The 16,706-nt window shown below is 48.1% G+C and overlaps 1 protein-coding gene across 1 annotated transcript in view; it reads right to left on the reverse strand.

Moving 5' to 3' along the window:
• Positions 1-8,061, reverse strand: part of ANKRD55 (ankyrin repeat domain 55) — a 105,266-nt gene extending 97,205 nt beyond the window's left edge. Inside the window, exon 1 of the mRNA XM_069745893.1 lies at positions 7,796-8,061. Within this exon, the coding sequence (XP_069601994.1) occupies positions 7,796-7,835 (40 nt within the window). The 5' untranslated portion in view covers positions 7,836-8,061. The remainder of the gene's footprint in view (positions 1-7,795) is intronic.
• Between the last annotated feature and the right edge of the window lie 8,645 nt (positions 8,062-16,706).

Raw genomic sequence — 16,706 nt, forward strand, 5'->3', positions numbered from 1 at the left:
ATACCACCACCTCTGTCTTCCTCCAAACCACCGCCCCTGTCCTCCTCCACATCCATACCACCACCTCTGTCCTCCTCCAAACCACCGCCCCTGTCCTCCTCCACATCCATACCACCACCTCTGTCCTCCTCCAAACCACCGCCCCTGTCCTCCTCCACATCCATACCACCACCCCTATCTTCCTCCATACCATTGCACCTGACCTCCTCCACACCACTGCCCCAGTCCTCCTCCACATCCATACCACCACCCCTGTCTTCGCCCACACCACCAACCCTATCCTCCTCAACACCATTACTTCTGTCCTCCTCCACACCACCGCCCCTGTCCTCAACACCATCACTTCTGTCCTCCTCCACACCACCGCCCCTGCCCTCCTCAACACCATCACTTCTGTCCTCCTCCACAATTGACCAGACAACCTCTATAATTACCGACAGGAGCTAAAGCTGTTGAATCCCAGTCTCTGGTGCTGTCACTGGGAGAATTCTGTGCACTTGGTCTGTATTGCAGCCACTTACCCCACAGGCAGATTATACTGAGACATAGAGATACATTGTATATAACAGTGTATTTTTATGTCTCTGCATTCTAGAGAGAGAATAGAAGAAAGATTTTTTATTTTCCTATAAATTGCTAAAAAATAATTAAAAACAATTTACATAAATGTCATTTTCACTGCACTTTTTAAAAAATCCAAAATCAGCAAAAAAAAAATGGACATATTCGCTGCAATATAACAACTCGCACAACACAGCATTCGGATTATTTACGGGGATGGGTAAAAAGCGTAAAAAATGGCAACATTGATACTTTTCTCGATTAAACCCATAAAAAATGTAATAAAAATAAATAAAAAAAACGCTGAGGCCGCGTTCACACATAGCGTAAATGCTATGTTTTTTCTACTGTGCTTTTCTCTGCACATTTTCTGCACAACATGACGCAATAGCAATCATCTCTGATTTCCGTATCTTTTATGCGTGTTTCCCCTTATTTAATGCGTTTTTGGTGCAGATGTAAATCCGAGTTTTCAATGAATTGTAATACCACAGAAAAGCTTTGTGTCACGACACAGCAGTAGGGTGACCTGGTACCAGGGGCTCCTTTCCTGGCCCTAACACTAGGGGGCACCCTAGCTCCCCCTGTGCCCTGGATACTTCAGATGGCGAAGATGTCGGGGCCTCCACCCTTGCCTTATCTCCTAAGTTAGCCCTTTGTCTGTCCTCTTCCCCCACCCAGAGAAGAGAGGGCACTACTGTGTACCGCAGCACACCAACCCGACAAACAGGGCAACAAAGACAAGGGGAAACTGAAAACTCCACACACACCAAATATACACTCACATATATCAGAGGAATCCACCGGGGTGTGCAGGAAGGGGAGGACAGTAAAACAGGGAAGGATAAGGTATTATCAAGCATACAAACAAAACAACAGTCACTAATCACTCCTCCAGCAATAATTCTCACACCAACCTCTCTCCCTCCTATGTCATGCAGTAATAGCTAACACTGACAAGGACTTGATAATAGAGCACAGGTTTTATAGGGAAAAGCAGTGGCTAACGGAGCACAGCGATTCCCAACATGACCGATTAACCCCTGTTCTGCCGTAAGAAATAAACACGTTTAATGAACCGGACAAGTGCTTCTTCTCAGTGGCAGAGTAGGAATAACCAGATGTCCGTTGCAGTAACCCCCTGACACTTTGATTCTGCACTTAATAATGCAACTGCAGTTTTTGAAGCCTATAGATAAAAAAGCACACAAACTGCTAAAGTCTGCAGCGTATTCAGACTACAGAGAGTGGAGATTTCATGAAATCACGTCCACTTTTCTTAGACATTTAGACCGTGTTCACATGTATCGCAAACGCTGCATATTTTCTGTTGTTTTTTTCTGCACAGAAATTCTGCTGTTTAACTCTCAAAGCAAAGTGGATGTGATTTCATGAGAACTGCGCCCCCTGTGGTCTAAAGACGCCGCTGAACTGTGCGGTTTGGCGCTTTTTTTATCTCTTGCCTTCTATGTGGAGACTAAAAAAAAGCATGTAAAAAACTACAGAAACTTTATTAGGTGCAGAATTAAAACTTTTCTGTATTAAAAAAAAGCACATTAAAAACGCGGATTCACATCTGCACCAAAACGCATCAAGAGGGAGAAGATTGTTACTGCGTAGTTTGGTGCGGATCCTGCAGAAAACAAACAGCACGGTATTCCTGCACCATGTGAACACAGCCTTACAGACAGAGGCCGGATGTCATATAGTGACCCTACATAAAGATGGCAAAGTTCTGGCGGCTCCAACTGTGAATGAAGAACAAAAAATAATCCCCATGTCCCAACTAGAGATGAGCCCGACACACAGATGACGTCCCCCTGGCCCGGGGGGATCAAAATCGGCTGGGGACACAAGAAGGTTAGAGATTCACGGCCTCCTGTATCGCTCATCTAGACGCTGGACCACAGACCCGGGAATCCATCTGCTCATCTCTCCTCTAAATGGTTCGAGATACAGCGGACAGTCCCAGATTTAGATACAGCGGACAGTCCCAGATTTAGATACAGCGGACAGTCCCAGATTTAGATACAGCAGACAGTCCCAGATTTAGATACAGCAGACAGTCCCAGATTTAGATACAGCGGACAGTCCCAGATTTAGATACAGCGGACAGTCCCAGATTTAGATACAGCGGACAGTCCCAGATTTAGATACAGCGGACAGTCCCAGATTTAGATACAGGGGACAGTCCCAGATTTAGATACAGCGGACAGTCCCAGATTTAGATACAGCAGACAGTCCCAGATTTAGATACAGCGGACAGTTCCAGATTTAGATACAGCGGACAGTCCCAGATTTAGATACAGCGGACAGTTCCAGATTTAGATACAGCGGACAGTCCCAGATTTAGATACAGCGGACAGTTCCAGATTTAGATACAGCGGACAGTTCCAGATTTAGATACAGCGGACAGCTCCAGATTTAGATGCAGCGGACAGTCCCAGATTTTGGTCTACACCCAACAGTCTCAGGCGTCTGCTGAATATCCCTGACTATGAGAGCCCCTCTGACAACTCTTCCTGCCAGGGAAGATAGAAATTATAAATATGCGTAGACTGGGGCAAAGCCAAATATGGCTGCAATACGTATAGCACTCTACACGATTTCTCGCTCTTTAAGTTCTTAAAAAGTTGGGAAGTACTCAACTCTGCTGCAGGGCTATGAAACCTAGAGGTCCCGTCCACCCTCCGTCTCTATAGTCAGCACTGACAGGAAGAGAAGATTCTGTTTGCAACCACCATTAAGGGGGAGCTTGATGTACACAAAAACCTATCATGTATTTCTGTATACAGGGAGCTCCCCCTAGTGGTGGCTGCAGACAGGATCTTATCATGTATTTCTGTATACAGGGAGCTCCCCCTAGTGGTGGCTGCAGACAGGATCTTATCATGTATCTCTATACAGGGAGCTCCCCCTAGTGGTGGCTGCAGACAGGATCTTATCATGTATCTCTGTATATAGGGAGCTCCCCCTAGTGGTGGCTGCAGACAGGATCTTATCATGTATCTCTGTATACAGGGAGCTCCCCCTAGTGGTGGCTGCAGACAGGATCTTATCATGTATCTCTGTATACAGGGAGCTCCCCCTAGTGGTGACTGCAGACAGGATCTTATCATGTATCTCTGTATACAGGGAGCTCCCCCTAGTGGTAGCTGCAGACAGGATCTTATCATGTATCTCTGTATACAGGGAGCTCCCCCTAGTGGTGGCTGCAGACAGGATCTTATCATGTATCTCTGTATATAGGGAGCTCCCCCTAGTGGTGACTGCAGACAGGATCTTATCATGTATCTCTGTATACAGGGAGCTCCCCCTAGTGGTAGCTGCAGACAGGATCTTATCATGTATCTCTGTATACAGGGAGCTCCCCCTAGTGGTGGCTGCAGACAGGATCTTATCATGTATCTCTGTATACAGGGAGCTCCCCCTAGTGGTGGCTGCAGACAGGATCTAAAGTATCTCTGTATGCAGGGAGCTCCCCCTAGTGGTGGCTGCAGACAGGATCTTATCATGTATCTCTGTGTACAGGGAGCTCCCCCTAGTGGTAGCTGCAGACAGGATCTTATCATGTATCTCTGTATACAGGGAGCTCTCCCTAGTGGTGGCTGCAGACAGGATCTTATCATGTATCTCTGTATACAGGGAGCTCCCCCTAGTGGTGACTGCAGACAGGATCTTATGTATCTCTGTATACAGGGAGCTCCCCCTAGTGGTGACTGCAGACAGGATCTTATCATGTATCTCTGTATACAGGGAGCTCCCCCTAGTGGTAGCTGCAGACAGGATCTTATCATGTATCTCTGTATACAGGGAGCTCTCCCTAGTGGTGGCTGCAGACAGGATCTTATCATGTATCTCTGTATACAGGGAGCTCCCCTAGTGGTGGCTGCAGACAGGATCTTATCATGTATCTCTGTATACATGGAGCTCCCCCTAGTGGTGGCTGCAGACAGGATCTTATCATGTATCTCTGTATACAGAGAGCTCCCCTAGTGGTGGCTGCAGACAGGATCTTATCATGTATCTCTGTATACAGGGAGCTCCCCCTAGTGGTGACTGCAGACAGGATCTTATCTTGTATCTCTGTATACAGGGAGCTCCCCCTAGTGGTGACTGCAGACAGGATCTTATCATGTATCTCTGTATACAGGGAGCTCCCCCTAGTGGTGGCTGCAGACAGGATCTTATCATGTATCTCTGTATACAGGGAGCTCCCCCTAGTGGTGGCTGCAGACAGGATCTTATCATTTATCTCTGTATACAGGGAGCTCCCCCTAGTGGTGGCTGCAGACAGGATCTTATCTTATGTATCTCTGTATACAGGGAGCTTCCCCTAGTGGTGACTGCAGACAGGATCTTATCATGTATCTCTGTATACAGGGAGCTCCCCCTAGTGGTGACTGCAGACAGGATATTGTCATGTATCTCTAAATACAGGGAGCTCCCCCTAGTGGTGGCTGCAGACAGGATCTTATCATGTATCTCTGTGTACAGGGAGCTCCCCCTAGTGGTGGCTGCAGACAGGATCTTATCATGTATCTCTGTATACAGGGAGCTCCCTCTAGTGGTGGCTGCAGACAGAATCTTATCATGCATCTCTGTATACAGGGAGCTCCCCCTAGTGGTGGCTGCAGACAGGATCTTATCATGTATCTCTCTATACAGGGAGCTCCCCCTAGTGGTGGCTGCAGACAGGATATTATCTTATGTATCTCTGTATACAGGGAGCTCCCCCTAGTGGTGGCTGCAGACAGGATCTTATCATGTATCTCTGTATACAGGAAGCTCCCCTTAGTGGTGACTGCAGACAGGATCTTATCATGTATCTCTGTATACAGGGAGCTCCCCCTAGTGGTGGCTGCAGACAGGATCTTATCTTATGTATCTCTGTATACAGGGAGCTCCCCCTAGTGGTGGCTGCAGGCAGGATCTCATCTTATGTATCTCTGTATACAGGGAGCTTCCCCTAGTGGTGGCTGCAGACAGGATCTTATCATGTATCTCTGTATACAGGAAGCTCCCCTTAGTGGTGACTGCAGACAGGATCTTATCATGTATCTCTGTATACAGGGAGCTCCCCCTAGTGGTGGCTGCAGACAGGATCTTATCTTATGTATCTCTGTATACAGGGAGCTCCCCCTAGTGGTGGCTGCAGGCAGGATCTCATCTTATGTATCTCTGTATACAGGGAGCTCCCCCTAGTGGTGACTGCAGACAGGATCTTATCATGTATCTCTGTATACAGGGAGCTCCTCCTAGTGGTGACTGCAGACAGGATCTTATCATGTATCTCTGTATACAGGGAGCTTCCCCTAGTGGTGGCTGCAGACAGGATCTTATCATGTATCTCTGTATACAGGGAGCTCCCCCTAGTGGTGACTGCAGACAGGATCTTATCATGTATCTCTATATACAGGGAGCTCCCCCTAGTGGTGGCTGCAGACAGGATCTTATCATGTATCTCTGTATACAGGGAGCTCCCCCTAGTGGTGGCTGCAGACAGGATCTTATCATGTATCTCTGTATACAGGGAGCTCCCCCTAGTGGTGGCTGCAGACAGAATCTTATCAAGTATCTCTGTATACAGGGAGCTCCCCCTAGTGGTGACTGCAGACAGGATCTTATCATGTATCTCTGTATACAGGGAGCTCCCCCTAGTGGTGGCTGCAGACAGGATCTTACCATGTATCTCTGTATACAGGGAGCTCCCCCTAGTGGTGACTGCAGACAGAATCTTATCATGTATCTCTGTATACAGGGAGCTCCCCCTAGTGGTGACTGCAGACAGGATCTTATCATGTATATCTGTATACAGGGAGCTCCCCCTAGTGGTGGCTACAGACAGGATCTTACCATGTATCTCTGTGTACAGGGAGCTCCCCCTAGTGGTGACTGCAGACAGGATCTTATCATGTATCTCTGTATACAGGGAGCTCCCCCTAGTGGTGACTGCAGACAGGATCTTATCATGTATCTCTGTATACTGGAGCTCCCCCTAGTGGTGGCTGCAGACAGGATCTTACCATGTATCTCTGTGTACAGGGAGCTCCCCCTAGTGGTGACTGCAGACAGGATCTAATCATGTATCTCTGTATACAGGGAGCTCCCCCTAGTGGTGACTGCAGACATGATCTTATCATGTATCTCTGTATACAGGGAGCTCCCCCTAGTGGTGGCTGCAGACAGAATCTTATCACGTATCTCTGTATACAGGGAGCTCCTCCTAGTGGTGGCTGCAGACAGAAAGTTATCATGTATCTTTGTATACAGGGAACTTCCACTAGTGTTTTATAGGGCTATCACCTAATTTTCTTGAACTTTTGGATGGCACATCTGCCTTGCAATGCATCAACCTTCCTCCATATACCTGCAATAATAGATAGTTTTAATATTCAAAGCTGTGGGAAATCCAACTAAATTTTTATCTATTTTTCCCTGAATAACAGCAGTAGTAGGTTGGTATGTAATCCTCCTACAATATTTCTACACAGATTTAACATTCACAAGCCAGTGACATTCCCAGGGGGAGCATTGATATAAGCCAAATTAGTTGTCACCCAACTTTCCCAGACTTCTGAAAGACCCCCAAACCTCATAGCTCACCCGTATCCGGGGATACGCTAGTTGTTACCCAACTTCCTGAGATAAGGCGGGGGGTGACCTGGCATTGTCCTCATGGCATGGTAGAGCGTCAGCTCCTGCGGTCGAGGTGCGCGGCGCCCGGCCATAGCGGCAGAGTGCAGCGTCGCAGGCAGGTGGTCGCTCGCCGACGCTCCGCTCCAGGCTGCTGCAGTCGCTTTCGGCTGTTTCCTCGCACTGATAAAGGCTCCGTCTGGATTTCCATAGCAACCCGTACATGTCAGATCGTTTCCACTAGTGTTTATTCTGCCAGGAGCCACTCTAAGCCTCCATTATGCTGAGGCCGCGGTGATACATTGTATCCGCAGCCGCGAGAATGGACACAATGTAACAATACAGTCACGACCGACACTCGTCCATTGCTGGGGCTCGGCCGGGCGACGTGTCACACGGGGAATGTTATGGGGAGCAGGAATTAAAGGGGTGCTCCTAGCACGGTGGCTCGGTGGGTAAGAGCCCTGAGTTCACATCCACCCGAGGACGACATCTGCAGGGAGCTTCCATGTGCTAATTGCTCACAATGAGATCGTTATTGGGACTCGTTACCCGCACCAATTAATGAGTTCAAAGCAGAAACGGACGGCGGTCTCACCTTTATGTTGATCAAACACAGAGGAATTGCTGAAATCCATGATCCCGCGCGGAGGAAGATGAAGTCGACGTCTGCGGGGTTGTGGGGGTCTCACAGCAGGGTCTCTCCACCATCCCTCTATGGACGCGCACGCTCTCTGTATACAGGGCAGGCCGGTCTGCGGCACGTCCACGGCATCGTGCAGAGCGAACCCAGCTCTACAGGATGAATGAGAGCCGGAGCCTGGGAGGTGCAGTGAGCATGTGCGGCCGCCGCTGGGATCAGCACCACACGGAGGAGGCTCAGGGAAGGGTGAGGACGCGGAAAAGTCACAACCTGACGCACGGCCGCATCGAAAATAACAAAGAAGATAGTGACATCCTAATGATATAAAAAATAGCAATAAACCTCCAAATAATAGAAAATATAAATCTATCATAAAAATATATAATAATGATTATAATATTAACGAAAATCAAAGCAATCATCCTAATAAAAGAATAGATATGAACATTAAATTATATTAATACTGGTGACAGCAAAAACTAAATAGTAATGGTAATAAGACAAAGAAAATATTGGTCATGAATGATAATAACAATAATACCAATAAAAATATAGTGGGGTAGTGGACACTTTATTAAGTTTAAAGAGAGCTGTATGAAATCCTATACACGGAGCTCCCCCTAGTGGTGACTGCAGACAGGATCTTATCATGTATCTCTGTATACAGGGAGCTCCCCCTAGTGGTGACTGCAGACAGGATCTTATCATGTATCTCTGTTTACACTGAGCTCCCCCTAGTGGTGACTGCAGACAGGATCTTATCATGTATCTCTGTATACAGGGAGCTCCCCCTAGTGGTGACTGCAGACAGAATCTTATCATGTATCTCTGTATACAGGGAGCTCCCCCTAGTGGTGACTGCAGACAGGATCTTATCATGTATCTCTGTATACAGGGAGCTCCCCCTAGTGGTGGCTGCAGACAGGATCTTATCATGTATCTCTGTATACAGGGAGCTCCCCCTAGTGGTGACTGCAGACAGGATCTTATCATGTATCTCTGTATACAGGGAGCTCCCCCTAGTGGTGGCTGCAGACAGGATCTTATCATGTATCTCTGTATACACGGAGCTCCCCCTAGTGGTGACTACAGACAGGATCTTATCATGTATCTCTGTATACAAGGAGCTCCCCCTAGTGGTGGCTGCAGACAGGATCTTATCATGTATCTCTGTATACACGGAGCTCCCCCTAGTGGTGACTACAGACAGGATCTTATCATGTATCTCTGTCTACAGGGAGCTCCCCCTAGTGGTGACTGCAGACAGGATCTTATCATGTATCTCTGTTTACACTGAGCTCCCCCTAGTGGTGACTGCAGACAGGATCTTATCATGTATCTCTGTATACAGGGAGCTCCCCCTAGTGGTGACTGCAGACAGAATCTTATCATGTATCTCTGTATACAGGGAGCTCCCCCTAGTGGTGACTGCAGACAGGATCTTATCATGTATCTCTGTATACAGGGAGCTCCCCCTAGTGGTGGCTGCAGACAGAATCTTATCATGTATCTCTGTATACAGGGAACTCCCCCTAGTGGTGGCTGCAGACAGAATCTTATCATGTATCTCTGTATACAGGGAGCTCCCCCTAGTGGTGGCTGCAGACAGGATCTTATCATGTATCTCTGTATACAGGGAGCTCCCCCTAGTGGTGGCTGCAGACAGGATCTTATCATGTATCTCTGTATACAGGGAGCTCCCCCTAGTGGTGGCTGCAGACAGGATCTTATCATGTATCTCTGTATACAGGGAGCTCCCCCTAGTGGTGGCTGCAGACAGGATCTTATCATGTATCTCTGTATACAGGGAGCTCCCCCTAGTGGTGGCTGCAGACAGGATCTTATCATGTATCTCTGTATACAGGGAGCTCCCCCTAGTGGTGACTGCAGACAGAATCTTATCATGTTCTCTGTATACAGGGAGCTCCCCCTAGTGGTGGCTGCAGACAGAATCTTATCATGTATATCTGTATACAGGGAGCTCCCCCTAGTGGTGACTGCAGACAGGATCTTATCATGTATATCTGTATATAGGGAGCTCCCCCTAGTGGTGACTGCAGACAGGATCTTATCATGTATCTCTGTATACAGGGAGCTCCCCATAGTGGTGACTGCAGACAGGATCTTATCATGTATCTCTGTATACAGGGAGCTCCCCCTAGTGGTGGCTGCAGACAGAATCTTATCATGTATCTACGTGCAGCAAGCTCCCCCTAGTGGTGACTGCAGACAGGATCTTATCATGTATCTCTGTATACAGGGGGCTCCTCCTAGTGGTGGCTGCAGACAGGATCTTACCATGTATCTCTGTATACAGGGAGCTCCCCCTAGTGGTGACTGCAGACAGGATCTTATCATGTATCTCTGTATACAGGGAGCTCCCCCTAGTGGTAGCTGCAGACAGAATCTTATCGTGTATCTCTGTATACAGGGAGCTCCCCCTAGTGGTGGCTGCAGACAGAATCTTATCATGTATCTCTGTATACAGGGAGCTCCCCCTTGTGGTGACTGCAGACATGACCTTATCATGTATCTCTGTATACAGGGAGCTCCCCCTAGTGGTGGCTGCAGACAGGATCTTTTCATGTATCTCTGTATACAGGAAGCTCCCCCTAGTCGTGACTGCAGACATGACCTTATCATGTATCTCTGTATACAGGGAGCTCCCCCTAGTGGTGGCTGCAGACAGGATCTTTTCATGTATCTATGTATACAACGAGCTTCCCCTAGTGGTTGGCTGCAAACAGGATCTTATCATGTATCTCTCTATACAGGGAGCTCCCCCTAGTGGTGACTGCAGACAGGATCTTATCTTGTATCTCTGTATACAGGGAGCTCCCCCTAGTGGTGACTGCAGACAGGATATTATCATGTATCTCTGTATACAGGGAGCTCCCCCTAGTGGTGGCTGCAGACAGGATCTTATCATGTATCTCTGTAGACAGTGAGCTCCCCCTAGTGGTGGCTGCAGACAGAATCTTATCATTTGTGATATTTGCGCTAAGTTCACCTATACTACTATTTGCTCTGCAACATATTAGATTTTTCCGGAACAGAGATTCAGAGAAGGCTTCAGATACCATCCTTACAGCACATGAGTGAAGGACCTTCCCGCATGTCAGCACTGGACACAGATTTCCTTTTCTTCGATATTAAGGTAAACACATCTTGTTAATCACACTCCTGTATGGGGCACCTTGTTTATGACATTTCCCAGTATTTTAACTATTTATGGCTTCATATAGGTGAACTTAGCGCAAATATCACATATAGTTCTCTTTGATTAACCACTTCTGGGACGATTGGGAGTGATTTTGTCCATATATTTGCTGCTTATTCACCTGGAGCAACTAAGCAGCGCCGTATGGTTCATTTTTAGACATATTTATGAATCTTATCATTTATCTCTGTATACAGGGAGCTCCCCCTAGTGGTGGCCGCAGACAGGATCTTATTATGTATCTCTGTATACAGGGAGCCCCCCCTAGTGGTGGCTGCAGACAGGATCTTATCATGTATCTCTGTATACAGGGAGCTCCCCCTAGTGGTGGCTGCAGACGGGATCTTATCATGTATCTCTGTATACAGGGAGCTCCTCCTAGTGGTGACTGCAGACAGGATCTTATCATGTATCTCTGTATACAGGGAGCTCCCCCTAGTGGTGACTGCAGACAGGATCTTATCATGTATCTCTGTATACAGGGAGCTCCCCCTAGTGGTGACTGCAGACAGGATCTTATCATGTATCTCTGTATACATGGAGCTCCCCCTAGTGGTGGCTGCAGACAGGATCTTATCATGTATCTCTGTATACAGGGGGCTCCCCCTAGTGGTGGCTGCAGACAGGATCTTATCATGTGTCTCTGTATGCGGGGAGCTCCCCCTAGTGGTGGCTGCAGACAGGGTCTTATCATGTATCTCTGTATCCGGGGAGCTCCCCCTAGTGGTGACTGCAGACAGGAACTTATCATGTATCTCTGTATACAGGGAGCTCCTCCTAGTTGTGGCTGCAGACAGGATCTTAACATGTATCTCTATATACAGGGAGCTTCCCCTAGTGGTGGCTGCAGACAGGATCTTATCATGTATCTCTGTATACAGGGAGCTCCCCCTAGTGGTGACTGCAGACAGGATCTTATCATGCATCTCTGTATACAGGGAGCTCCCCCTAGTGGTGGCTGCAGACAGGATCTTATCATGCATCTCTGTATCCGGGGAGCTCCCCCTAGTGGTGACTGCAGACAGGAACTTATCATGTATCTCTGTATACAGGGAGCTCCTCCTAGTTGTGGCTGCAGACAGGATCTTAACATGTATCTCTATATACAGGGAGCTCCCCCTAGTGGTGGCTGCAGACAGGATCTTATCATGTATCTCTGTATACAGGGAGCTCCCCCTAGTGGTGACTGCAGACAGGATCGTATCATGTATCTCTATATACAGGGAGCTCCCCCTAGTGGTGGCTGCAGACAGGATCTTATCATGTATCTCTATACACAGGGAGCTCCCCCTAGTGGTGGCTGCAGACAGGATCTTATCATGTATCTCTGTATACAGGGAGCTCCCCCTAGTGGTGGCTGCAGACAGGATCTTAACATGTATCTCTATATACAGGGAGCTCCCCCTAGTGGTGGCTGCAGACAGGATCTTATCATGTATCTCTGTATACAGGGAGCTCCCCCTAGTGGTGACTGCAGACAGGAACTTATCATGTATCTCTGTATACAGGGAGCTCCTCCTAGTTGTGGCTGCAGACAGGATCTTAACATGTATCTCTCTATACAGGGAGCTCCCCCTAGTGGTGGCTGCAGACAGGATCTTATCATGCATCTCTGTATATAGGGAGCTCCTCCTAGTTGTGGCTGCAGACAGGATCTTAACATGTATCTCTATATACAGGGAGCTCCCCCTAGTGGTGGCTGCAGACAGAATCTAATCATGTATCTCTGTATACAGGGAGCTCCCCCTAGTGGTGGCTGCAGACAGGATCTTATCATGTATCTCTGTATACAGGGAGCTCCCCCTAGTGGTGACTGCAGACAGGATCTTATCATGTATCTCTGTATACAGGGAGATCCCCCTAGTGGTGACTGCAGACAGGATCTTAACATGTATCTCTATATACAGGGAGCTCCCCCTAGTGGTGGCTGCAGACAGGATCTTATCATGTATCTCTGTATACAGGGAGCTCCCCCTAGTGGTGACTGCAGACAGGATCTTATCATGTATCTCTATATACAGGTAGCTCCCCCTAGTGGTGGCTGCAGACAGGATCTTATCATGTATCTCTGTATACAGGGAGCTCCCCCTAGTGGTGGCTGCAGACAGGATCTTATCATGCATCTCTGTACACAGGGAGCTCCCCCTAGTGGTGGCTGCAGACAGGATCTTATCATGTATCTCTGTATACAGGGAGCTCCCCCTAGTGGTGGCTGCAGACAGGATCTTATCATGTATCTCTGTATACAGGGAGCTCCCCCTAGTGGTGACTGCAGACAGGATCTTATCATGTATCTCTGTATACAGGGAGATCCCCCTAGTGGTGACTGCAGACAGGATCTTAACATGTATCTCTATATACAGGGAGCTCCCCCTAGTGGTGGCTGCAGACAGGATCTTATCATGTATCTCTGTATACAGGGAGCTCCCCCTAGTGGTGACTGCAGACAGGATCTTATCATGTATCTCTGTATACAGGGAGCTCCCCCTAGTGGTGACTGCAGACAGGATCTTATCATGTATCTCTGTATACAGGGAGCTCCCTCTAGTGGTGGCTGCAGACAGGATCTTATCATGTATCTCTGCATACAGGAAGCTCCCCCTAGTGGTGACTGCAGACAGGATCTTATCATGTATCTCTGTATACAGGGAGCTGCCCCTAGTGGTGGCTGCAGACAGGATCTTATCACGTATCTCTGCATACAGGGAGCTCCCCCTAGTGGTGGCTGCAGACAGGATCTTATCATGTATCTCTGCATACAGGGAGCTCCCCCTAGTGGTGGCTGCAGACAGGATCTTATCATGTATCTCTGTATACAGGGAGCTCCCCCTAGTGGTGGCTGCAGACAGGATCTTATCATGTATCTCTGTATACAGGGAGCTCCCCCTAGTGGTGGCTGCAGACAGGATCTTATCATGTATCTCTGCATGCAGGGAGCGCCCCCTTGTGGTGGCTGCAGACAGGATCTTATCATGTATCTCTGTATATAGGGACCCCCCCCCCTAGTGGTGGCTGCAGACAGAATCTTATCATGTATCTCTGTATACAGGGAGCTCCCCCTAGTGGTGGCTGCAGACAGGATCTTATCATGTATCTCTGTATACAGGGAGCTCCCCCTAGTGGTGACTGCAGACAGGATCTTATCATGTATCTCTGTATACAGGGAGCTCCCCCTAGTGGTGGCTGCAGACAGGATCTTATCATGTATCTCTGTATACACGGAGCTCCCCCTAGTGGTGACTACAGACAGGATCTTATCATGTATCTCTGTATACAAGGAGCTCCCCCTAGTGGTGGCTGCAGACAGGATCTTATCATGTATCTCTGTATACACGGAGCTCCCCCTAGTGGTGACTACAGACAGGATCTTATCATGTATCTCTGTCTACAGGGAGCTCCCCCTAGTGGTGGCTGCAGACAGGATCTTATCATGTATCTCTGTATACAAGGAGCTCCCCCTAGTGGTGGCTGCAGACAGGATCTTATCATGTATCTCTGTATACAAGGAGCTCCCCCTAGTGGTGGCTGCAGACAGGATCTTATCATGTATCTCTGTATACACGGAGCTCCCCCTAGTGGTGGCTGCAGACAGGATCTTATCATGTATCTCTGTATACAGGGAGCTCCCCCTAGTGGTGGCTGCAGACAGGATCTTATCATGTATCTCTGTATACAGGGAGCTCCCCCTAGTGGTGACTGCAGACAGGATCTTATCATGTATCTCTGTTTACACTGAGCTCCCCCTAGTGGTGACTGCAGACAGGATCTTATCATGTATCTCTGTATACAGGGAGCTCCCCCTAGTGGTGACTGCAGACAGAATCTTATCATGTATCTCTGTATACAGGGAGCTCCCCCTAGTGGTGACTGCAGACAGGATCTTATCATGTATCTCTGTATACAGGGAGCTCCCCCTAGTGGTGGCTGCAGACAGAATCTTATCATGTATCTCTGTATACAGGGAACTCCCCCTAGTGGTGGCTGCAGACAGAATCTTATCATGTATCTCTGTATACAGGGAGCTCCCCCTAGTGGTGGCTGCAGACAGGATCTTATCATGTATCTCTGTATACAGGGAGCTCCCCCTAGTGGTGGCTGCAGACAGGATCTTATCATGTATCTCTGTATACAGGGAGCTCCCCCTAGTGGTGGCTGCAGACAGGATCTTATCATGTATCTCTGTATACAGGGAGCTCCCCCTAGTGGTGGCTGCAGACAGGATCTTATCATGTATCTCTGTATACAGGGAGCTCCCCCTAGTGGTGGCTGCAGACAGGATCTTATCATGTATCTCTGTATACAGGGAGCTCCCCCTAGTGGTGACTGCAGACAGAATCTTATCATGTTCTCTGTATACAGGGAGCTCCCCCTAGTGGTGGCTGCAGACAGAATCTTATCATGTATATCTGTATACAGGGAGCTCCCCCTAGTGGTGACTGCAGACAGGATCTTATCATGTATATCTGTATATAGGGAGCTCCCCCTAGTGGTGACTGCAGACAGGATCTTATCATGTATCTCTGTATACAGGGAGCTCCCCATAGTGGTGACTGCAGACAGGATCTTATCATGTATCTCTGTATACAGGGAGCTCCCCCTAGTGGTGGCTGCAGACAGAATCTTATCATGTATCTACGTGCAGCAAGCTCCCCCTAGTGGTGACTGCAGACAGGATCTTATCATGTATCTCTGTATACAGGGGGCTCCTCCTAGTGGTGGCTGCAGACAGGATCTTACCATGTATCTCTGTATACAGGGAGCTCCCCCTAGTGGTGACTGCAGACAGGATCTTATCATGTATCTCTGTATACAGGGAGCTCCCCCTAGTGGTAGCTGCAGACAGAATCTTATCGTGTATCTCTGTATACAGGGAGCTCCCCCTAGTGGTGGCTGCAGACAGAATCTTATCATGTATCTCTGTATACAGGGAGCTCCCCCTTGTGGTGACTGCAGACATGACCTTATCATGTATCTCTGTATACAGGGAGCTCCCCCTAGTGGTGGCTGCAGACAGGATCTTTTCATGTATCTCTGTATACAGGAAGCTCCCCCTAGTCGTGACTGCAGACATGACCTTATCATGTATCTCTGTATACAGGGAGCTCCCCCTAGTGGTGGCTGCAGACAGGATCTTTTCATGTATCTATGTATACAACGAGCTTCCCCTAGTGGTTGGCTGCAAACAGGATCTTATCATGTATCTCTCTATACAGGGAGCTCCCCCTAGTGGTGACTGCAGACAGGATCTTATCTTGTATCTCTGTATACAGGGAGCTCCCCCTAGTGGTGACTGCAGACAGGATATTATCATGTATCTCTGTATACAGGGAGCTCCCCCTAGTGGTGGCTGCAGACAGGATCTTATCATGTATCTCTGTAGACAGGGAGCTCCCCCTAGTGGTGGCTGCAGACAGAATCTTATCATTTGTGATATTTGCGCTAAGTTCACCTATACTACTATTTGCTCTGCAACATATTAGATTTTTCCGGAACAGAGATTCAGAGAAGGCTTCAGATACCATCCTTACAGCACATGAGTGAAGGACCTTCCCGCATGTCAGCACTGGACACAGATTTCCTTTTCTTCGATATTAAGGTAAACACATCTTGTTAATCACACTCCTGTATGGGGCACCTTGTTTATGA

This window comes from Ranitomeya imitator, chromosome 1 (assembly GCF_032444005.1).
Source record: "Ranitomeya imitator isolate aRanImi1 chromosome 1, aRanImi1.pri, whole genome shotgun sequence".
Lineage (NCBI taxonomy): Eukaryota > Metazoa > Chordata > Amphibia > Anura > Dendrobatidae > Ranitomeya > Ranitomeya imitator.